This window comes from Myotis myotis, unplaced genomic scaffold (genome assembly GCF_014108235.1).
Source record: "Myotis myotis isolate mMyoMyo1 unplaced genomic scaffold, mMyoMyo1.p scaffold_m19_p_7, whole genome shotgun sequence".
Classification (NCBI taxonomy): domain Eukaryota; kingdom Metazoa; phylum Chordata; class Mammalia; order Chiroptera; family Vespertilionidae; genus Myotis; species Myotis myotis.
In genome coordinates, this window is record NW_023416379.1 from 92,304,821 (window position 1) to 92,329,770 (window position 24,950).

The 24,950-nt window shown below is 41.9% G+C and overlaps 1 protein-coding gene across 1 annotated transcript in view; it reads left to right on the forward strand.

Moving 5' to 3' along the window:
- SLC26A8 (solute carrier family 26 member 8) overlaps positions 1-24,950 on the forward strand; it is an 81,874-nt gene that overhangs the window by 26,939 nt on the left and 29,985 nt on the right. Inside the window, exons 6-8 of the mRNA XM_036318436.1 lie at positions 7,378-7,542; positions 8,894-9,043; positions 13,356-13,438. Coding sequence (XP_036174329.1) covers positions 7,378-7,542; positions 8,894-9,043; positions 13,356-13,438 — 398 coding nt within the window. The remainder of the gene's footprint in view (positions 1-7,377; positions 7,543-8,893; positions 9,044-13,355; positions 13,439-24,950) is intronic.

Sequence of the window (24,950 nt, forward strand, 5' to 3'; positions counted from 1 at the left end):
TTGAACAGAAACCAAAACTTTAAAAGAAGATATAATTCCTGTAGTAAAAAAAAACAAAATTAATGTTGTAGGAGAAGGCAAAATAACAGGCAATAAGTCAGTAACGTGTTAATTATCTAAGTGGCCTTGGGCATGTTCTGTCCCCTCCTTAAAGCTTTAGTTTTTTTCATTTAATAAAGGAGGAGACATTTCATTTTCAGGAGGATGGAATAGATGTACTTTTCCCTATTCCCCCAGCTAAGTACAACAGAATATCTTGGAACATTACATATAAAACAAATGTAAGAAGACTCTGGAAGGTAGAGAGAAGGCGAACAGGCCCAGAACCTCAGGACATAGGACCCACACAGAAGTGTGTTCCCTGGGTTTTCTTTCCAGCTCATGTATTTTAATCTTGGTGCCGAAGAGGCCAAAACCCACAGTACCAACAGGTGCGGACAAAAAAAAAAAAAAAAAAAAAAAGACTGAAAACGTTTATACAATAACTGATCTACTCCAGACAAACACCAAGAACAAACAGAATTATGATATCACCACCATTCATATCAGCAAAGGCAAAGCGGGGAGCCTAGATTTCCACCCTCACTTAGCTGTAACGAGGTGCCCACTCAGTCCCAACTGGGGTGTTGTCAGAGAAGGCCAAATAGAGAGTCAGAACTTTCATAGCCACTGGGAAGTAATGAGACAACCTTCCCACGCCATGCTGGGGAGACGCCGGAGAAGGCCTAGTGAAGAGTCAGGTCTTTCACCATGAGGAGAACCCCTTCTGCTGTGATGTCCACGTGGGGAGAAGGAAAGGCATCCCTGTCTATCCCAAGCAGGAGAGTATCAGTGGAGGCCTAGTGGGGAGCCAGAACACCCACTCCTGCCCAGCAAAATTGGAGAGTCCCTAGTGCCACAGGTGTTAGTGGAGGTTGGGAGGAGAACCTGGACTTCTACCTCTACCGGGCAATAACAAGGTGGCACCTCTCCTTCCCCTGCCAGCACTTGGTCAAAATAAGCTAACTAAAACAGAAGGTTTAAATAAGATCCAGAGTCTTATAACATAGTACCCCAAATGTGTGATTGAATTGAAAATCACTTGTCATACCAAAAACAAGGAAAGTCTCAACTTGAATTTTAAAAGACAATAAAAAGCTCTAGCGGGTTTGGCTCAGTGAAAAGAGCATCAGCCTGGGGACTGAATGGTCCCAGGTTCAATTCTGGTCAAGGGCATGTACCTCAGTTGCAGGCTTGATCCCTGGCCTGGCTGGGGCGTGTGGGAAGGCAACCAATTGATGTTTCTCTTTCTCTCTCTCCCCATCTCTCTCCCTCCCATTCTCTCTAAAAAATCAATGTGAACAATATCCTCAGGTGAAGATTAACAAAAACAATAAAAACAAAAAAAGATTCCAACACTGAGTTGACAGAGATTCTAGAACTGGAAAGATTTCAAAGCAGTCATCCTAAAACTTCCCAAATTTGGCAAAATATGTAATCCTATAGGTTGAAGAAGCTGAGAAAATCCCCAAGAAAATAAATCCATAGAAATCCACACCAACACAAATCATAGTCAAACTTCTGAAAACTAAAAAACAGTGAAAAAAATCTTGAAAGCAGTGAAACCCTTAACCTACAGGGGTAAACAACTCAAATGACAGCAGATTTCTTATCAAAACCAGAAGGAAGTGGCACAATATTTCTTGTTCACCGAAAGAAAAGAACTGTCAATACAAAATCATATACTCAATGACAATACCATTCAGGAATGAAGGGACACACAGCCAGCATGGCTCAGTGGTTGAGTGTCAACCTATGAATCAGGAGGTTGTGGTTCAATTCTGAGTCAGGGCACATGCCCGGGTTGCAGGTTCAATTCCTATTGAGGGGCATGTAGGAGGTAGCTGATCAATGATTCTTTTTCATCTTCCATGTTTCTATCTCTCTCTCCCTCTCCCTTCCTCTCTGAAATCAATAAAAATATATTTTAAAAAATAACACACAATGTTCTCTGAATTCATCTTATTCTCTGGAATTCAGAGCAAGAGAGAAAAAGAAAATATAAGAAAAGAAAGAAGAAAGAAGGAGAAGCCAAGACATTTTCAGATGAAGGAAAAATAAGAGAATTTGTCACAAGCATACCCTAAAAAAATAACTAAAGGAAATTTCATAAAAAGAAAGAAAATGGTAAAATAAGGAGTCTTGAAACATCAAGAAAAAAGAACAATGGAAAGAGTAAAAATATGGATAAATATGACAGATTTTTCTTGTTCTCTTGGGATTTCTAAATTATGTTTGATGGTTGAAGCAAAATTATAACACTATCTGATGTAGTTAAAAATGTATGTAGAAAAAAATTATGTATATAGAAATATTTACAGCAATTGTCTTATAAACAAGTAAGGTTTCTATACTTTGCTTGAACTGGTAAAGTGTTGACATCAGTAGACTGTAATAAGTTATGTATATATAATGTAGTACCTAGGTCCTAAGGCAAGCACTAAATAAGCTATACAAAGAGATACACTCAAAAAGCAATATCCTCTATAATAATAAGAGTGTAATATGCTAATTACACCAGACAGCCAAACGACCTTCCGACGTCATTCTGGACATCCTTCTGGATGAAGCTGTGGTGGCAGGTCAAGGCAGAGGCAGTTAGGGGCAATCAGGAGGCAGGTGAACTGTTAGGGGTGATCAGGCAGGCATGCAGAGTGGTTAGGGGCAATCAGGCAGGCAGGCAGGTGAGTGATTAGGGGTGATCAGGTAGGTAGGCAGAGTGGTTAGGGGTGATCAGACAGGCAGAGTGGTTAGGGGTGATCAGGCAGGCAGAGTGGTTAGAGGTGATCAGGCAGGCAGGCAGAGGGGTTAGAGGTGATGAGGCAGGCAGGCAGGTGAGCGATTAGGAGCCAGCAGTCCTGGATTGTGAGAGGGATGACTGACTGCCAGTTTAGGGGTCCTGGACTGTGAGAGGGCTCAGGCCAGGCTGGGGACACCACCCACCCCCACCCCCACCCACCAGTGCACAAATGTTGTGCACTGGGCCTCTAGTAGCTAAATAAAAATGGAATTTTAGAAATGTTCACATAACCCACAGAAGTCAGGAAAAGGAAAAAGACAAATGAAAACAGTCAGAACAAACAGTGCAACATTTACACTAAAGATAGAGATTGATATATTTTAAAATATGCTGTCTACAAGAAATATCAAATATGATGATATAAACAGGTTGCAAATAAAAGAATGAAGAAATATAGCATGCAAATATGAATAAAGGAAAGTAGAATTGACTATATTAATACCAGATAAAGTAGACTTCAGAGTTAATAAAATTACCAGAGGTAGGGAGGGACATTATATAATGATAAAAGAATCACTCTACCAAGAAGACATAGCAATTATAAGTATGTGTACACCAAACAACAGAGCTATAAAATATATGAAGCAAAACTAATAAAAGTGAAAGGAGAAATAGACAAATACACTATTACAGTTGGAGACTTCAACACTCCTCTCTCAATAATTGATAAAATAACTAGTCAGAAAACCAGCAAGGAAATAATAAAACTCAATACCACTATTGACTAACAGGAGTTAAGAGATATTTACAAAATAGGCCATCTAATAACAGAAGAACAGAAATTCTTTTCAATTACTCATGAAACATATACCAAAATAAGCCAGAACCTAAGCCACAAAACTAACTTTCATAAATTTAAATGAATTAATATCAAATAACATGTTCTCTGGCCACAGTGGAATCAAAATAGAACTCAATAACAGAAAATTAATAGGAAAATCTCCAAATAGTTCGTTACTAAACAGCACACTTCTAAATAATCCATAGGTCAAAGAGTAAGTCTCAAGAGAAATAAAATAAAATAAATACATTAGGGTAAATGAAAAGAAATCATACCAAAAATTGCAGGACACAGCTAAAGCAGTGCTGAGAGGGAAATTTATAGCACTAAAATGCATACAGTGGAAGAAAGGGTCTCAAATTAATAGTCTAAACTCCCACCTCAAATACCTAGAAAAACAAGTGCAAATTAGATCCAAAATAAGCAGAAGGAAGAAGAAAATGAATGAAAATGAAAATAGGAAAGCTTATATACTCATGATTCCTATGTAAAATGCCTGAAGTGACAAAATTACAGAAATGGAGAGCAGGGGTTACGGATGAGAGTGGAGGTAAGAGTATGGAGATTGGGAGTAGGAATGGGAGGTGAGAGGCAAGTGGGTGTTGGCTATGATGACAGGTCAAAGGAGAGATCCTTGTGGTGATGGAATTCTGTTGTATCCCGGCTGCATCAACATCAATATTCTCATTGTGGTTTGTACTAAAGTTTTTCAAGATGTTACTATTGGGGGAAATGGGATAAAGAATACATCAGATCTCTCTGCTTTGTTTATGACAATTACCTATCAATCTACATTATCAAAAATAAAAAGTATACATTTAAAGAACTCTGAACCAGATGATAAAACTAACATTTATTGCTGTGTTAGTTACTGTTCAACACTTTACATCAGGGTCCTCAAACTTTTTAAACAGGGGGCCAGTTCACTGTCCCTCAGACCGTTGGAGGGCCGGACTATAGTTTAAAAAAAAACTATGAACAAATTCCTATGCACACTGCACATCTCTTATTTTGAAGTAAAAAAACAAAACGGGAACAAATACAATATTTGTATTTGCATGTGGCCCACAGGCCGTAGTTTGAGGACCCCTGCTTTACATGTGTTATGTCTTTTGATTCTCATAAGAGCCCCTTTGTGAGGGTGGATATCACTCATTTGAAGGAAACAAGGTATAATGGGATTGAATAAATTGCCCAAGGTCACATAGCTGGTAAGATCCCAAACTGGGACTCAGACTCAGAATGCTCTGCCTCAAGAATTTGCGCTCTAGATAATTAAAGTGAAAACTAATAATAAAAGTGAAGGGTTTAGTATCAAAAGAAGATGAAACGAAGAAATAATCTTTAGTTGGATTGTGGAGTTGTCTGGGAAGGAAATAACCGTTTATTGAGACGTTCTTTCATTCACTGAACATTTAGTACTTGTTTTCTATAAGAATGGCAGATAGTCTTAATGTCACAGGACAACTCTGATTGCCTAGAGAACTATGTTAACACAGACTCTGATACCACATAGCAGCTGGGCATGAAAGAGCTCTATGGTTAAGTATAGATACTTGCCATTTACAAGGTGGGAGGAAAGATGGCATGAAGATGAGTGATACATATTTGCATCTGTCACTATTTTCAGATTTGAGCCAAGTGTTTTCCATGTGTTGTGTAATGTAATCCATACAGAACACTGTGCTGAGTGCTATTCCCAATTTACAGGCTAGGAAACTGAAGCTCATGAGAATTTAGTTAACTTGTCCAAACTCACACAGCCAGTGAGTGTCAGAACAGGATTGAAGTCACATTCTCCATCTCTAGGAATCTTGCTCTTTTCATCACACCTCCTAAAGAAGGGGAGTTTCACTACACTCTTGAAAGAGGTGATGGACAGATTGGCAGAGATGGCGAAAAAAGGAGGGGTTCGTGCATAAGCACAGAAGTAGAAATCAGACATTCACACAAAAGACAAGAGGCAGATAGGCCTGACTAGAGTAGAGGAGAGTATTGAGTTGTAATGACAGGAGATTAAGGGGGAGACACAGCCCCAACTGACAGGAAGCTTTGAAACAAAAAGCTTTTAAAGGTAAAAGGTTTACTCTCCCAAGTTTGTTTTCTGAGCCCTTGTAGTCAAGTGGAAGGTGAGGTGGTGACAACAGTGGGCTTCAAGACTTTTGTTTTCCTTTTCCTTCTCTTCACTGGGCTGTGCTAGTTTTCTTAACCTACCCTCTCAAGGGCATTGGGGCCCACGCTTTATCCATCAATTTTCCAGCTGTGTTTTTTATTCTAAAAGATGGACACGTATACTGCAAAAAGCTCCAATAACCAAGTATAAATGATAAAGTGTTGCCACCAACTTTTCATCCCATTCCCCAAAGGTAACTTCTGTGAATACTTAGATGTCGCTAGTTTAGACCCTTTGCATATTTAGAAATATACATATATATAATTTATTTTATAATATGTTACATAACATTTAAAATTTGTATCTCTATATTATATATACATATGTGTATGTAAAATGCAATGTTTTATACATATATGCAGTATATAGATAGAATCCTGAAGACAGAAATTCATTTGAATCATTCTTAGTAAAGATAAGAGTGAAAGGCCAAGTGTGAGCTGGAACTTGGGTTTTTTTAATTGTCTTTTCCTTTGTAAAAAGCTGCTTTCCTCACAGGGAAGGCTTCTCAGAGTGACTAATGAAAGGCCTCTTTAAGAAGGCAATGGCTTGCCCCTCTCTTCCTCGGCGCTACCTACGGAGGTGGCGGCCATCAGACCCCTCGTGAAACCCAAGATTGTCAAAAAGAGGACCCAGAAGTTCATCTGGCACCAGTCAGACCCATATGTCAAAATGAAGCGGAACTGGCGGAAGCTCAGAGGCATTGACAATAGGGTGCGTAGAAGATTCAGGGCCAGATCCTGATGCCCAGCATTGGTTATGGGCGCAACAAGAAAACAAAGCACATGCTGCCCAGTGGCTTTCGGAAGCTTCTGGTCCCTAACATCAAGGAGCTTGAAGTGCTGCTGATGTGCAATAAATCTCACCGTGCTGAGACTGCTCACAGCGTCTCCTCGAAGAACCGCAAGCTATTGTGGAAAGAGCAGCCCACCTGCCATCAGGTCACCAGTCCCAATGCCAGGCTGCGCAGCTAAGAAACTGAATAGACAGATTGTGTACACATTGTACTTTGTTAATAAAATCATAAAATTCTGCCATCTGGCATTTCTGCCCTGGGAAGAAAAAATAAATAAAAAGGCAATGGCTTATTCTGATTAGTCTGTGACTGTTAACCTTAAGTCAACAAGGTCAGTAGATTCTAGGGCAAGATATTAAGCTTAAGTGCTTGCAAAGAAAGAAAGAAGACCCGGCTGGTGTGGCTCAGTGGTTGAGTGTCCACTTATGAGCCCAGCGGTCACACTCTGATTCCAGTCAGGGCACGTGCCTGGGTTGCGGGCTCGATCCCCAGTAGGGGGCATGCAGGAGGCAGCCGATGGATGATTGTCATTATTGATGTTTCTCTCTCTCTCTAAAATCAATAAAATATATTTTAAAAAGGGAAGTGTGGTCTAGTGCCCTAGGGAGCCCCGAATGAATGAACACCAAAGACCAATTTCAGCTGATTAGGGAAAGAGACACTGCAGTTATCAAAGGGGCCTAACTAACTTTCTTGTTGGAAACTCCTTGGAGAGAACTTAACCGGTGCCATTGCTGGTCTGATGACTTTCTGCTTCTGTTTTTCTTTTTCATCTGAACCCCCTGCAGCTATTAATGGGCATGTTAGGTTTTGGCTTCATAGCAACCTACCTTCCGGAGGCGGCAATCAATGCCTACCTGACTGCCGTGGCACTACACATCATAGTGTCCCAGATGACTTCCATCCTCGGGATTATGATTAGCTTCCACGCTGGTCCTACCGCCTTCTTCTATGTGAGTAATTTCTACTCTCACCCAAATTACCGATGTCCCACCCCCTGTCCCCCAACAGACTCGGACCCAAGCGGGGAGACTCCTGCACAGGCAGCCAGGTCAGGAGGGCCCTGGAAATAATCTTCTCTCCCTAGATTTAGTCTTAATTAATTGCAGGTGCCAGGTGGACTATTTTTCTGTTTCATTAACCATGTTGCCCTGCTTTTTAAACTTACATGACTTACCAAAAAAATTGGATCTTTAAGATACAATATCTATCATAATTCTTCCCATCACATGCCTCATAACAGACGTGTATCCCTAAGACATCTAAAAAATGTAAATTGCTAAGTAGTCCCCAAATGCAAAAATGGCACAGGAGCCAAGCTAAAGTACACATATGGTCTAGGAAAATTAATAAAGAATAGGCTAACAAACAGAACTCCTGGGTCCTTTGTGTTATACTGAAATGTATGAAGTCTGGTCTTTCTTTATTGGACATTACTATCAATTTCAACTTAAAAAATACATATCTACCCACTTGGTCAAGACTTTGTGTCTAGCAACACTGCATAAGGACTTCCTTTTTCTTTCTTCCTTCCTTTCTTTCTTTCTTTCTTTCTTTCTTTCTTTCTTTCTTTCTTTCTTTCTTTCTTTTTGTTTGTTTTGTTAATCCTTACCTGAGGACATTTTTTTCATTGATTTTTAGAGAGAGTAGAAGGGAGGGAGGGAAGGGAAGAGAGAGAGACACACATCAATTGGTTGTGTCAAACCTATAACCCAGGTAAGTGCCCTTCACCAGGAATCGAACCTCTGGCCCTTCGGTGTGCAGGCCAACACTCTAACCACTGAGAAACACTGGCCAGGGCTAGGGACTTTTTTTTGTTGTTATTAATCCTCAGCGGAGGATATTTTTTCCATTGATGTTTTTCTTTTTTAAAGAGAGAGAATGGAAGGAAGAGAGGGAGGGAGGGAGGGAGAGAGGGAAGGAGGGAGGGAGAGAGGGAGGTAGGGAGGGAAAGAGGGAAGGAGGAAGGGAGAGAGGGAAGGAGGGAGGGAGAGAGGGAGAAAGAGAGAGAGAGAGAGAGAGAGAGAGAGAGAGAGAGAGAGAGAGAAACATCGATGTGAGAGAGACACATCATTTGGTTTCCTCCTGCATGGCCCATCTGGGGCCAGGGATCTAGATACATACTTGCCCTTGACTGGGAATCAAACCCCCATCCTTTGGTTCACAGACCGATGCTCTAATCACTGAGCCACAATGGCCAGGGCCAAGAACTTCTTTTTGAACTAATCTAGAAAGAGTGTCATTTTCTAGACTTAGACAATTATATATCCCTTTCTAAGCCTCTGTAATTTTGTTTTCTTTCAGAACATAGTTAACTACTGTATATCTCTCCCAAAAGCTAATTCCACCAGCATCCTGCTATTTCTAACTGCTGTTGTCATTCTGAGAACCAACAAATGTATCAGAATCTCCTTCAATCAATACCCCCTTGAGTTTCCCATGGAGGCTTTCCTGGTAGGTGTTCTGATGTCCCAAATTCATGAATCGGATCATTTAAAATACCTATCTTTTAAAATATATAAATAAGCAACTAGGAAAGAAAACACTGTAAAAACAATGATTTTTTAAAAACACGTTGAATTGTGACAGAGCTTTAAATGTATTTAGTTTTAAGTACTAGCTTATATTTGTAAAACATACTTTTCTTTTTTAAAATAAATCTTTATTGTTTTTTCTCTGTATTGTTGAAAGCATTACATATGTCGCCCTTTCCTCCCCCATTGACCTCCGCCAGCCTGCCCTTGCCCTCCTCCCCACCCAGACCTTCACCACCCTATTGTCTGTGTCCATGGGCTATGTATGTACGATCACAAGGTCTTTGATTGATTACCTCCCACCCACCCACCCGCCCCCATTTTCCCTCTGAAATTCCACAGTCTATTCCATGCTTCCATGTTTCTGGATCCACTCTGTTCATCAGTTTGTTTTGTTAATTAGATTCCACATATGAAGGAGATCATGTGATACTTGTCTTTATCTGACTGACTTATTTCACTTAGCAAAAACATACTTATTCTCAAAGGATTTTCATCTATTGCCTCTTTTTCATTCTATTTAAAAATAATTACAGATGATGTATTATAGAATTAAACCTGTATAATTTTATTAACCAATTTCACCCCAATAAATTCCATTAAAAATAAAGTTTTCCCCTCTTATGAAAGTAATACAGGCTCAGCCTAACAATTTTGCAAAACATAAAGAAGAAAAAATAAAAGGAAGAGAAGAAATTCCTATAGTTGCACCCACCCAAAGTCAACTACAGTGGATACTTTTAGATTGTTAGTTATTCCCTCTCTCTTCCAAGCAAATACTTGAGAGGCCTACCTATGCTCGGTGTTGGTGAATTTCCACCTTCTATGCAGAAGTCGTTTCTACTTTAGTATGGTTGCACTCATACTGTTATTCAGCCTCTTTCATTTTCACTATGCTGCAGTGAAGACACTGAGGGAGATGAGTTGTGAAATGCATTGCCTAACCCAGTGGTCGGCAAACTGCGGCTCGTGAGCCACATGCGGCTCTTTGGCCCCGAGTGTGGCTCTTCCACAAAATACCACGTGCGGGCGCGCACGTACAGTGCGATTGAAACTTCGTGGCCCATGTGCAGAAGTCGGTATTTTGTGGAAGAGCCACACTCAAGAGGCCAAAGAGCCGCATGTGGCTCGCGAGCTGCAGTTTGCTGACCACTGGCCTAACCCATGTCACTAGTAAGTGGTAGAGCTGGACTCACTACTGTCTAATAATAACACTTCTTGTTTCTTTTCAAAATCCACTGATAAAATTTATCTTTTGCAGTTATAACTAACATTTTTATAATGATAAAGATGTGCTCATAAATACAGCTTCGGGTTTTTGAAAGTCAGCATTTCTCATATTGGGATTGCTGAATCCTTGGATGTCTTTGAAAACTCTTTTCCCTTTAAGAAGTGTTCTGTTGCAGAGATACTTAAAGCTCACCAAATATCCATGTGTCCCCCTATATTTCCCAGACACCCCTGTAGTTAGGCAAGACCATGTGGCTTTGGAGCTAAACCATAGGAGACTAGGTTTGAGTCCCCATGTACTTGCTTCCCCTGCTGTAATAATCATAGGGTTGTCTGTTGAGATGATAGAGTTAGTAGATGGAATTAGTTTGGATCCCTGTGGTACCCTTTGCAAAGAAGCTGCCCTAGAGAGACAGTGGACTTTGTGCAGGCAAAAATAACTTTTATGTGTTAAGGTCTCATGGCTTGTATGTTGGTTGCCACAGCATACCTAGCCTATACGCTCTAATTCAGGTCTATGGTGTTCATGATTGGAAGACTATGGGAACTGCTGGAAATTCAAACTCTCATCACTATTGTCCACCTCTTACAGAGGTGCATATGCTTTCTTCCTTGGAATAGTTGAAAAGCTATTAATTTATAAAGGGCAGAAGCTGAAAGGCTGCTTTTACAAAAGACTTTCCAAAACACTGTACACAAATAGCGGTGCCCTGGCGCCAGGAGTGGAGTCAGGGTCAACCTCTCCTTTTCATGGATCCCGCCCTGTTCTGGCACCTTCGCAAACCGAGGCTTTGGGGCCACCAGCAGATGGCATCTGTGACAAAGACATTCTCTCTCTCTCTCTCTCTCTCTCTCTCTCTCTCTCTCTCTCTCTCTCTCCCTCCCTCCCTCCCTCCCTCCCCTCTCTCATTTCAGCTTTATTAGTGTGTAATTGACATAAAATTGCAAGATATTTAAAGTGTGCATCACTGTGATTTGACATATATGTACATTGCAAAAGGATTCTCCTATCTAGTTATTAACACATCCATCACCTCACATGTTTATCTTTTTGGGGGTGGGAGATGAGAATACTTTAAGCACTATTCTTATAAAATTTAAATTCTGCTCTCTTATCAAATTTCAATTATACAACAGAGTTCTCAACTATAGTCACCATGTTATACATTAGTTCCTCAGACCTTATTCATCTTATAGCTGAAAGTTTATACCATTTTATCAACTTTTTCCTATTTTCCCCACCTCACAGCTCCTGGCAACTGCTTTTCTGCACTTTGTTTCTATGAATGTGACTGGTTTTGTTTTTAGGTTCCATACTGTAAGTGATATCATGTAGTATTTGTTTTACTCTGTCTGGCTTATTTCACTTATCGTAATATCTTCAAAACCCATCCATGTTGTCACAAATCAACCCTCTCTTAAGAGACATCAGCAACAGGAATCATAGTGCTATTTCTTCAAGCAGCTCAAAGACAGTGAACATTAACCAGGGTTATTAAAATACATTGCGTACCACATAGAAATCTCTAAGACATACGCCAGGGACCGCACGTTTTTGGGCAAACTGCACATTATTTAAATCATCATAATGCACTTTAGGTGTTGTTTTTCAATAATTATATCATTTTTATTTACAAAAACAATTAAACAATTAAAGTTCCTAGTACATTTTTAACGTGTGGTACTGCGTAAAACATTTTCCTCTATGAAGAGGGACCAAACAAAATTTACATAAGTATCTAGATTCGCTCCTTTTTCCACGGGCGTGAAAAACGAGAACACTTGTGAGAGGTCCTAACAGATGGCGCGCGAAACACGAGAAAACTCCTGAGCGGTACGAAGTGTGTTAAGACAGGGAAGTAAGAGCATAGAGAATTCTGTGGGTTGACTATGGCTGACAGATTGGTTTGTGGGCCACAGTTAAGACATTCCTGTGGGGAATGCTGCAAATAAGTAGGATGCACCATGAAGTGCAGCGACAGATGAATCTGAGGTCCAGCAATACAAGGAGTTGAAGACTTAGAATTATTGCAATTTAGGTAGTAAACTTTGTTGTGACTTAATTTATACTCAAAGGTTATTGAAACCTATAATATGCTAGTTATGCTGTAGCAACGTACAAGCCATGAGATCTTAACAGATAAAAGTTATCTTTGCCTGCACAAAGTCCATTGCGGGTTCGATCCTGGGTCAGGGCACATACAGCAGTCAACCAGTGAGTGCATACATGAGTGGAATAGCAGATCTCTCTCTCTCTCTCTCTCTCTCTCTCTCTCTCTCTCTCTCTCCCTCTCTCCCTCTCTCTCTTCCCCCCCCTCCCCCTCACTTTCAAATCAATGTTAAAAAAAAATTTAACCTATGCATTAAGTTTTATTGTCTCTGGTTTAATTTGCTTTGCTGTGAGATCTTTATGAGGTATAACAATTGCTAGGTTATCTGTTTTCCTTCTAGTTGAAATGCAAGGGAGACTTGCCATTTTAGAAATCAATGAATGAGGAGGAGAAACAGCAAGTAATTGCCTTGCTGAAGACCTGCTATCAACTGTTGTTCCATACTATTAAGGATTAGTCATTAATATGATTCTCAATATACCTCAACAATCCCCCAACAGATCTATTCATATTGGCACAACGTACCTAGATCTAAAATCTTGTAAAACTGACGCCTTGATACAGGTATTCCCTGAAAACAAGTTTGTATTTGCTCTGGGTGTTTAAAGGTGGTGAGGAAAAACAAGCCCAGGGCATCCATTCGTTCCCATTATGTGGCAGAGAGCAAGGCTGGAGTTGCTTTCATTCTGGCTCCAGTGCTAAAACCAGCTTCGGGAACTAAGTCAGGGCGGACTTCTGCCTTCCTTGCTGCACTGAACCCCTCTATCCAACCTTCCAAGGACCAACATATATCACCCCCTGTCCTGCCAGCGGCTAAGGGCACCTCTACTCCTGGAAGCAATACATAACATAATATTTAGATGATTGTTTGCCCTTTTTTAACCCCTACAGGTCCTTGGCTTCAGTGCACTTGCTAGCAAGATAAGCATTGCCACAGATACCGGCAAGACATTCATGGATATGATTCCTTACAGGTTGGTAATTCCACTTTTCAAGACTAATTCTGCCCTTTCTGTTACCTTCTCTTCACTGCTGACCATACAATTGATTGATATTCTCCGCTAGTAGTCTCTAGCCACAGCCACATTCGACTCTCTTCCCATAGTTGAACTGATCTCCATACCCAAGTAAATTGTTGGATACATAGAATACTAGAGACTCACATATTTTTTCCCTAATGCATTATGACCCCTCTCAACCTCTACACCTATCTGATTGCCTCTCAAGGAGGAGACAAGAGATGCCTCCACTTTCCTTGCCTCCCTCCTGGGGCTCAGTGCTCACTTGATTAGCATTCCTTCTGTCTTCAGCCACTTGGACTGAATCGGTGCCTTGAGCAACTTTATGGTATTACTCTGAGTAGAAAGCTCTCCTCAAATAGTCTGGCAGATAGGTTTCTTATGGGCTCACAATTAATTTGCATTATAATTCCTACCAGTGACTATGGGGTATCACTCTTGCTTCTGTTAGGAAATTATAATTTCTTCAATCTTTTTTATTTTAGTTTTTCTTTAAACAAACAAACAAACTATATTGTTGAGAGTATTACAGATGTCCCCCTTTTCCCCCCCACCCGACTCTACCTGGTTCCCACCCCACCCCATGCCTTCACCACCCTATTGTCTGTGTCCATAGGTAAGATCTTTGGTTAATCTCTTCCTGCCCCCCTCCCGCTTCCCTCTGAGATTCCTCAGTCTGTGCCATGCTTCCATGCCTCTGATTCTGTTTTATTTGCCAGTTTATTTTGTTCATTAGATTTCTTGTTTATTTTGATTTTCAGATTCAATTGTTGATAAATATGTATTTGCTGCCATTTTATTGTTCATATTTTTCTTCTTCTCCTCCTCCTCCTCCTCCTCCTCCTCCTCCTCCTCCTCCTCCTCCTCCTTCTCATTCCTCTTCTTAAATAATACCCTTCAACATTTCATTAAATACTGGTTTGGTGGTGTTGAACTCCTTTGGCTTTTTCTAGTTTGTGATGCTCTTTATCTGACCCTCAATCCTAAATGAGAGCTTTGCTGGGTAGAGTAATCTTGGTTGTAGGTCCTTGCTTTTTATCACTTTGAATATTTCTTGCCACTTTCGTCTGGCCTGCAAAGTTTCTGTTGAAAAATCAGCTGACAGTCTTATAGGTGCTCCCGTGTAAGTAACTAGTTGCTTTTCTCTTGCTACTTTTAAGGTTCTCTTTGTCTTTAACCTTTGGCATTTTAATTATGATGTGTCTTGATGTGGGCCTCTTTGAGTTCCTCTTGTTTGGGACACTCTGTGCTTCCTGGACTTGTAAGTCTATTTCTTTCACCAGGTAGGGGAAGTTTTCTGTCATTATTTTTTCAAACAAGTTTTCAATTTCTTGTTCCCTCTCTTCTCCTTCCAGTACCCCCATGACATAAATGTTGGTATGCTTGAAATTGTCCCAGAGACTCTTTACACTGTCTTCATATTTTTCATTCTCTTTTCTTTTTGCTCCTCTAATTGGGTATTTTTTGCTTCCTCATATTCCAAATTGCTGATTTGATTCCCAGTGTCCTCTACCCTACTCTTGATTCCCTGTAAATTATTCTTAGAAAAAATAAACAAGTGGGACTACATCAAACTAAAAACCTCCTGCACAACAAGAGTGTGTCTTTCATTTCTGACTGGTCCTTTTTTATGTTGTTGATGTTCTCACTAAGTTCCTTGAAGTCCTCATAAAGTTCCTTGAGCATCCTTGTAACCATTGTTTTGAACTTAGTATCTAGTAGTTTGTTTGCTTCCATTTCATTTAGCTCTTTTCTGGAGATTTCTTCTGTTCTTTAATTTGCAACATGTTTCTTTATCTCCACAGTTTGGCTGTTTCCCTGTTTGTTTGTATGTATTAGGTAGAGCTGCTGTGTCTCCTGGAATTGGTAGAGTGGCCTTGTGTAGCAGATGTCCTGTATGGCCCAGTGGCCTGAGCTGGGCACTCTAGGTGGGCTGTGAGCACTATCCTGTTTCAGTTGAGTATTGATTCCTTTTGGCATCACTAGAAAGAATTGACCCCCAGGCTAATTGGCTGTTCAGACCAGCTGAGACTACAGTGGAAGAGATGCTGTGCATGAGACACCCTTAAATCAGTGGGGCCTTGGTGCTCACCAAGTCTGACCCTTGAGTGGGTCGCTCATGGATATGGTAGGGCTGTAATCTTCCCTGGTTTGGTCACTGGGATTTTGATAGGAATTGCATAGAATCTACATATTGCTTTGATGCTCTTTAACTGGCCAAATACATAAAATATGCTTAAATTCACAAATGCATAAAAATTCTAAAAGAATAAACTTGTTTGCTTCACCATTTGAAAATGCTATGGAACCAACTTGTTATTTTGAAATTGTTAAATAAAGGAAACTTACCATGCTTTTCCTGTAAGAACTGCTCTTTTGGGTGTCCAAATAGTTGATAACAAGACATTTCACTTTTATTTAATTAATTAATTTATTTAAAATATACTTTTATTGATTTCAGAGAGGAAGGGAGAGGGAGAGAGAGATAGAAACATCAATGATAAGAGAGAATCACTGACTGGCTTCCTCCTGCATGCCCCACACTGGGGATTGAGTCTGCAACCTGGGCATGTGCCTGACCGGGAATCAAATCATGACCTCCTGGTTCACAGGTTGATGCTCAAACACTGAGCCACACCAGCTGGGCAACATTTCACTTTTAGAAGAATTATCCTATCTAATAAAAGGGTAATATGCAAACTAACCATCACTCAGTCACAAAGATGGCAGCGCCCAGTCCTCTTAGCCCCACCGGCATCCCCCAGTCCCGGGGGGGCAGCTGCTGAGAGTGGGCAGTGTGAGCGGCCTGGCAGAATGCTCGCTTTGTCGCCGTGGTGACGAGGCAAGCATTCCACCCCACCACAGAGGGTCTGGACAGCAGGCACAAAGTGGCCGGTGGAAGGGGAACACTTGCATCGTTGCCCTGGTGACTAGGCAAGCATTCCGCACCCGGCTGCAGATGGGCCCCTGGGCCACAGAAAGCCTCTGGGCAGCAGATGTGGAGTGGCCAAGCCCCATAGAGGGCTACTGGTGCACTGATTCGTGCACAGGGCTACTAGTATCCAATAAAGGAAGAAGGAATTACAGAATTAGAATAACATCATTAAAGGATACTAGCATATCATCTGTTAACATCACAAAAAGAGACAATTAAAAACCAACCTATCAGAGAAATTAAGAAAACAATCCCATTTATAATTGCATCAAAAAGAATAAAATAACTAAGAATAAATTTAACCAAAGAGGTGAAAGACTTGTACACTGACAACTACTATAAGACACTGACAAAAAAAATTGAAGAAGACACAAATAAATGAAAAGAAATTCCATGTTCATGGATTAGAAGAATTAATATTATTAAAATGTCTATATACCCAAAGCAATCTACAGATTCAATGCAATCCTTATTAAAATTCCAATGCCATATTTCACAGAAATAGAATAAACAATCCTAAAATTTGTATGGAATTTCAAAAGACCCACAAATAGCCAAAGCAATCTTGAGAAAGAAGACAAAGCTGGAGCTGGAGGCATCACACATCCTGCTTTCAAACTATATTGCAAAGTTATAGTAATCAAAACAGTATGGTATCAGAATAAAAACAGACATAGATCAAAGCAATAGAATGAGCTCAGAAATAAACTTATGCATATATGAGCAACTAATTTACAACAGAGATCTAAGAATGTACAATGGGGAAATGACAGCCTCTTCAATAAATAATATTGGAAACACTTGACAACCACCTGCAAAAGAATGAAACTGGACCACAACTATTAACTCAAAGTGGAATCAAGACTTAAACTTAAGATTTAACACCATAAAACTCCTGGAAGGAAACATAAGCAATAAGCTCCTTGACATTGATCTTGGTGATGATGTTTTTGGATCTGACTCTTAAAAGAAAGGCAAAAGAAGAAAAAATAAACAAGTGGGGTTACATCAAACTAAAAACCTCTGCACAGGAAATGAAGCCATCAAAACAATAAAAAGTCAGCCTATCAGATGTGAAAAAATATTTGCAAGTCATATACCTGATAAGGGGTTAATATCCTAAATATATAAAGAGCTCATGCAACTCAATAGCAAAAAAAAAAAAAAAAAAAAAAATCAATTTTATTTAAAAGTGGGCAGAGGATCTGAATAGACATTTGTCCTATGAAGACGTACAAAAAAAAAAAAAAAGGAGAAGAAGACATACAGATGGCAAATAGATACATGAAAGGGTACTCAATATCATTAATCATTAGGGAGATGAGAATCAAAACCACAATGAAATATCATTGACGCCTGTTAGAATGGCTATTATAAAAAAGATAAGAAATCACAAGTATTGGTGAAGATGTGGAGAAAAGGGAACCCTTTTGTACTGATGGTAGAAATGGAGGTTTCTCAAAAAAATTAAAAATAGAATTACTATATGATCATGAAATTCCACCTCTGGGTATTTATTCAAACGAAATGAAACCACTGTTCATTACAGCATTATTTACAATAGCCAAGACATGGAAACAACCTAAGTGTCCACTGATAGATGAATGGATAAAGAAAATGTGGTATTTATAATAAAAAAAGTGTGATATGCTCATTAGACCAGACAGCCAAACGACTTCCAGATGTCCTTCTGGATGAAGCCAGGGTAGTGAGGGCTGAGGCAGAGGTGGTTAGGGGTGATCATGCTCACAGATGAGCAGTTAGGGGTGATCAGGCAGGCAGGCGAGCAGTTAAGGGCAATGAGGCAGGCAGATGAGTGGTTAGGGGCATCAGGCAGGCAGGCAGAGTGGTTGGGGTGATCAGGCAGGCAGGCGAGCAGTTAGGGGCATCAGGCAGGCAGGCAGAGTGGTTAGGGGTGATCAGGCAGGCAGGTAGGTTAGCGGTTAGATGCCAGTGGTCCCGAATTGCAAGAGGGTGCAGGCCAGGCTGAGGGACCCACCCTCCCATGCACGAATTTCATGCACCAGGCTTCTAGTCTATAATGATAAAAGAGTACTATGCTAATTAGACTGGACATCCTTCCGGACGACCTTCTGGACGAAGCTGGGCTGTGAGGGAAGCCTGGGTCCTGGGTGCCAGAGGGAAGCCAGTGCCAGCAGCCAGGGAAGGAAGGCCTACTCTTGCACGAATTTCATGCATTGGGCCTATAGTATATACATAATGGAATATTATTCAGCCATAAAAAGAAGGAAATCTTGCCATTTGCAACATGGATAGACCTTAAGAACGTTATGCTAAGTGAAATAAGTCTGAGAAAGACAAATACGGTGGGGCCTTGACTTATGAGTTTAATTCGTTCCGTGACGGAGCTTGTAACTCAAATTACTCGTATGTCAAATCATTAAAGTGAACGAGTGAGACACATGATGCTGGGCTGATGTTGTGGTGTTCACTGTGACGTTCGCTGTGCCAAATAGCGGTGGGGTATCTGAAGCTGGCTTGTAACCCGAATTTTAGCTCGCAACTCAAAGCAAAAAATCAGCCGAGAGACAGCTCGTATCTCGAAAAACTCGTTAGTCAGGACACTCGTAAGTCAAGGCCCCACTGTACTGTATGATCTCACTTATATGTGGAATCTAAAAAAAAAAAAATCAACTAAGCACACAGATACAGAGAACAGATTGGTAGTTGCTGGTAGTGAGGGGTGAGGAGTGGTGAAATGGGTGAAAGCAGTCAAAAGGTACAAACTTGTTATACAATAAATAAGTCCTGGAGATATACAGCATGGTGATTATCCTATATTTATTATGTCTAATAGAATAAAAGAGAAACATGCAAATTGACCATACCTCTGCTGCACCCACAAGCCACGCCCACAAGCCAATCAGGAGCAAATATGCAAATTAAACCAACTAAGATGGTGGCGGCCACAGAGCTGGAGTGAGCAGGAGGCTTGGGTTGCCCCCAGCAATGGAGGAAGCCAAGCTTCCCGGCTACCCTGCTGGCCCTGAGCTCCATTCAAAGCTACAAAGTTTCAATTATAGAAGATAAATAAATCCCAGATACCTGCTTCTGGCCCGTAGCCATGGCCAGCCTGAAAACGGTCATCAGCCCCTCACCCAGGCTGGCCAGGCACCCCAGCGGGGACATCCACCCTGAAGGGCTGTGGGCAGCCTGAAAATGGCCCTCAGCCCCTCACCCAGGCTGGCCAGGCACCCCAGGGGGACCCCCACTCTGATCCAGGACACCCTTCAGGGCAAACCAGCCAGCCCCACACCTATGCACCAGGCCTCTATCCTATATAATAAAAGGGTAATATGCAAATTGACCCTAACAGCAGGAAGACTGGGAATGTCTGGTCACTATGACACACACTGACCACCAGGGGGCAGATGCTCAATGCAGGAGCTGCCCCCGGTGGTCAGTGTGCTCCCACAGAGGGAGCTCTGCTCAGCCACAAGCCAGGCTGATGGCTTCCAGCACAGCGGTGGTGGTGGGAGCCTCTCTTGCCTCCTCAGCAGTGCTAAGGATGTCCGACTGCAGCTTAGGCCTGCTCCCTGCTGGCAAGTGGACATCCCCCAAGGGCTCCCAGACTGCCAGAAGGATGTCTGACTGCCAGCTTAGGCCCGATCCCCTGGGGAGCGGGCCTAAGCCAGCAGGTGGACATCCCCCAAGGGGTCCCAGCCTGTGAGAGGGCACAGGCTGGGCTAAGGGACCCCCCCCCCCCACCTAAGTGCACAAATTTTTGTGCACCGGGCCTCTAGTCTACACTAATAAAAGAGAAACATGGTAATTGGCGTACGACCGCTACCCTTTTCATTGGCTAATCAGCAAGATATGCAAATTAACTGTCAGCCAAGATGGCGGCCGGCAGCCAGGCAGCTTGAAACTAACATGAGGCTTGGTTGCCTCAGTGACGGAGGATCGTTGGAGGAAACCAACATTCCCCGCCTGCGGCTGCAGGCCTCTGAGCGGGCAGTTTAAGAAACATTGTAACAAATACTGCCGGACTTCAGCCAGCAGATTCACAACATTGTAAGCAAAGGCCAGAAACCTACTTTCAGCAGTGGAGGCCTAAGAGCTGGAGCCAAGCCTCAAGGTAAAGCTGGCCCAGAATTAAAAAAAAAAAAGAAAAAAAGGAGCGGTTGGGAACTTCAGTCACTCCCAGCCTGAAAACAGCCCTCAGCCCCTCACCCAGACTGGCCAGGCACCCCAGTAGGGACCCCCACCCTGATCCAGGACACCCTTCAGGGCAAACCAGCCGGCCCCACCCATGCACCAGGCCTCTACCCTATATAGTAAAAGGGTAATATGCCTCCCGGCAGCGGGATCAGCATGACAGGGGGCAGCGCCCAAACCCCCTGATCGCCCTGTGGTTCTGTGTGTGACAGGGGGCGGGGCCCCAACCCCCTGATTGGCCCTGCTCTGTGGGTGATAGAGGGCGGTGCCCCAACCCCCTGACTGACCCTGCTCTGTGCGTGACAGGGGGTGGCGCCGCAACCTCCCCATCAACCCTGCCTTGAGTGTGACAGGGGACGGTGCCCCAACCCCCCAATTGGCCCTACCCTGAGCGTGACTGAGGGTGGCATCACAACCTCCCAATCTGCCCTGCTCTGTGCATGACGGGGTGGCGCCCCAACTCCCCCATCGGCCCTGCTCTGAGCCCGACCAGGGGCTGCACCTAGGGATTGGGCCTGCCCTCTGCCACTTGGGAGCAGGCCTAAGGCAGCAGGTCGTTATCTCCCGAGGGGTCCCAGACTGCGAGAGGGCACAGGCCGGGCTGAGGGACCCCCCCCCCCTCCCCCCCGAGTGCACAAATTTTTGTGCACCGGGCCTCTAGTAGGTAATAAAATAGAAACATGCAAATTAACTGTCCCTCCGTTATGCTCACAAGCCACGCCCACCAGCCAATGAGGAGTGAGTATGCAAATTAACCTGACAAAGATGGCAGGTAATTTGCATACACAGAGGAGAGCAGGAGAGCTGGAAGCTCTGGGGGACGTGCCTCCTTAGATTGGTGAAAACCTAGAGCGTGGGGAGCACCAGGAATTCTGGGAATCGTAGTTTTGGTGGCAGCCCCAGGACCAGAAGCGGAAGCCCAGAGCAGAAGCCCAGAGTGCAGGGAGCACCAGGAATGCTGGGAATTGTAGTTCTGGTGGCAAACAGATCTCCTAGACCAGTGGTGGCAAACCTATGACATGTGTGTCAGAGGTGACACGCGGACTCATTTTTTTGGTTGATTTTTCTTTGTTAAATGGCATTGAAATATATAAAATAAATATCAAAAATATAAGTCTTTGTTTTACTATGGTTGCAAATATCAAAAAATTTCTCTATGTGACACGGCACCAGAGTTAAGTTAGGGTTTTTCAAAATGCTGACACGCTGAGCTCAAAAGGTTCGCCATCACTGTCTAGACCCTAGAGCAGTGGTTCTCAACCTTCCTAATGCTGCGACCCTTTAATACAGTTCCTCATGTTGTGGTGACCCCCAACCATAAAATTATTTTCATTGCTACTTCATAACTGTAATTTTGCAACTGTTATGAATCGTAATGTAAATATCTGATATGCAGGATGTATTTAGGCGACCCCTGTGAAAGGGTCGTTCGACCCCCAAAGGGGCCATGACCCACAGGTTGAGAACCCCTGCCCTAGAGCAAAGTGAGCCTGGAGCAAGTTACTGTTGTGGTTGGGATGGAGGGAAAGCAAAGGTGAGAGACATAAGTAAAGTCAGAGTGTCTATGAAAAATTAAAGGGAAGATATCCTAAAACTTCCAGCAAGTCTCCACCAATGGAGCAAAGAAAATAAAAAAGCCTCTCTTATTCTGTGAGAAACAAACCAAACTGGGTTGGGGGTCTCAGACAATTCACTCATATGATTGCAAAGCAGACAGAAACTCCTGGATTTGAGAGGGCTCCCCTGAGGGCTCCAGATTGAAGAGGGTGCAGGTTGGGCTGAGGGACACCCCCCCTCTACCCCGCCCCCTCCCAGTGCACGAATCTTCATGCACCGGGCCCCTAGTAGTTAATAACACTGTATTATATATTTGAAAGTTGCTAAGAGAGTTCATTTTAAAAGTTCTCATCCCAAGAAAAAAACTGTAACTATGTGTGGTGACAGATGTTAACTAGATTTATTGTGATCATTTCACAATATTTACAAATATCAAATCATTATGTTGTACACCTGAAACTAATAAAATGTTATATGTCAAATATCTTTAAAATGACAAGTAGACATTGTGTTTCTCCTGTGAAGCATTTTTGCCCCCACCAAAAATCCCACATTTGACCAAACCTGAAGGGCTAACTACCAATTTACAGGAAATATAAGGAAGAGAGGAATATGTTAAATGACAACACAAGAATACAATCAGCAAAATCTAGATTGTGGGGAAATCTAATAGGACCAATGGCCAGGTTTCTTTCTTTAAAATATAATTCTTTTTATTGTTGAGAGTATTACAGATATCCCCACTTTGCCCGCCTCTATCTGGCTCCTGCCTCACCTCAGGCCTTCACAGTAATGTTGTCTATGACTATGGGCTATGCATATCCTATATAATAAAGAGCTAATATGCAAATGGTCATCATGCCCTCATGCCCTTGCGCTGGGGCCGGGGGACCTGAGGCTGCATCCCCCACCCAGCGGGGCTTGACGGGGGACCTGAGGCTGCACCCCTTGCCCGGTGCAGCTTGACAGGGGACCTGAGGCTGCGCCCCCCGCCCTATGGGGCTTGACAGGGGTGGGGCCAGCCGGGTCTGGGTCTCTCAAGGCGTGTGCAGGTGGGCGGGGACGTGACTCTGGGTACTGCGGTGCACCTCAGACTCTGACTGGAGGGAGATTTTCATATACATTTTACTAATTTTCTTTCATCTCTGACACTTCTATTATAGAGAAAGGGCAAAGAGCAATATTAAAATATTTCCTCTAATTCCCTTTTAATGTGCACGAATTTCATGCACTGGACCACTAGTATGCATATAAGTTATTTGGTTAATCTCTTCCCCATCCCCGTCTCCTTTCCTCTGAGATCTGTCAGTGTGTTCCATGCTTCCATCTCTGGACCTATTTTGTTCATCTAGGTTTCTTTAACGAAAAATTTGCAGGGAAGAAAAATAAAGATATGAAGAAGGAATCTATAACTTAAAGAGATTTGAGACTTAGCAACCAATTTTAGTGTATAGACCTTATTTGGATTCTAATTTGAACATGTAAAATAGATATTTATGAGACATTTGGGAAATTTTGAATATTAATTATATGTTTGATAATATTAAGAAATTTGTAACAATTTTGGGGGTACATCTTTTAGAGAGATATGTTGAAATATTTACAATTAAACCTATATAATACCTGGGATTTGCTTCAAAATAAAATAAGATTGGTTATAAATTGTTGTGTTGAAAGTGAGTGATGGGTATGCCAGGGTTCATTATACTATCCTTTCTTTTGAAAATGTTTGAAAATTTTACACTTTTAAAATAAAAGATCAAACATTTGTGAGTGGTATTATACTGCTTACATATAAAAGGAACCCAAACATAGACTCTGACCCCCTAAGAAATCATAGCCCAAAATTTGCCACAAAGAAGCTGACTTAACAGATGATCTGGGCAACATTACTAAGCCTGTACACAAACAGACAAGCATCTGTTCTTATAAAAATTAGGATGTTCATTCATTCTCTAGTCAGTAATATGATGATAGTACTGGCAAAGAAGAAAGCTTGTTGTCTCAAGGAGAGTTTTCTAGTTAACAATATGGTAGGAGATATACCTGGGGAAAAGTTCTGATCTCATGGTTATGTGTGTTTGGCAATGTTTTTTAATGATATGATCTTAATAGAAACAATGTATTGACTTAGTAGAATTAGGTGACTAGGACTACCCGCAAAATGAATTAGTCTGAAAATTCTGGTGACTTCAAAACAATAGAATGGTAGAGAGGATTCTGGGAGATGAAGTAGGAAGCACCAGGAATCCATCCCTCCACCTAAACCACTGCACTGGCAGAATCTGTCTGACATTTGGGAGGTTTTGAATATTAATTATGTGTTTAGGAAGCACCTAAGTTATATTTTGGAACTCCAGAGCCTATTGAAGGCTTACAATTTCCAGAAAAAGGCTTGGATGGTAAATTGCATTGTTGCAAGCCCCTCCCCCTCTGGCTGAAGTGACTTCCATGGGATCTAAAGGGCCAGAACTCCCTTTTTTCCTTTTCCTTTTCCTCTTTTTGTGCCCCCTTTTGGAAGTCAGACATGAAAAATTAGGACATAAAAAAACCCACTCACAAACCCACATATTCAGGAAAAATTAGAAAATTATACATGCCCAGAAAATGACTCAGAAAAGACCAAGCAAGACCTTAAATTTATAACTCAAGCTAATCCTTGGCACAGCAACAGCCTACAATAACAACAACAACAAAACAATAACAAAAACAGCAAACCATGGGACAGGGGAGAATCTGATTTCCACAGTTGCCACATTATTATATTCAAATATCCAGTGTTCAACAAAAATCACA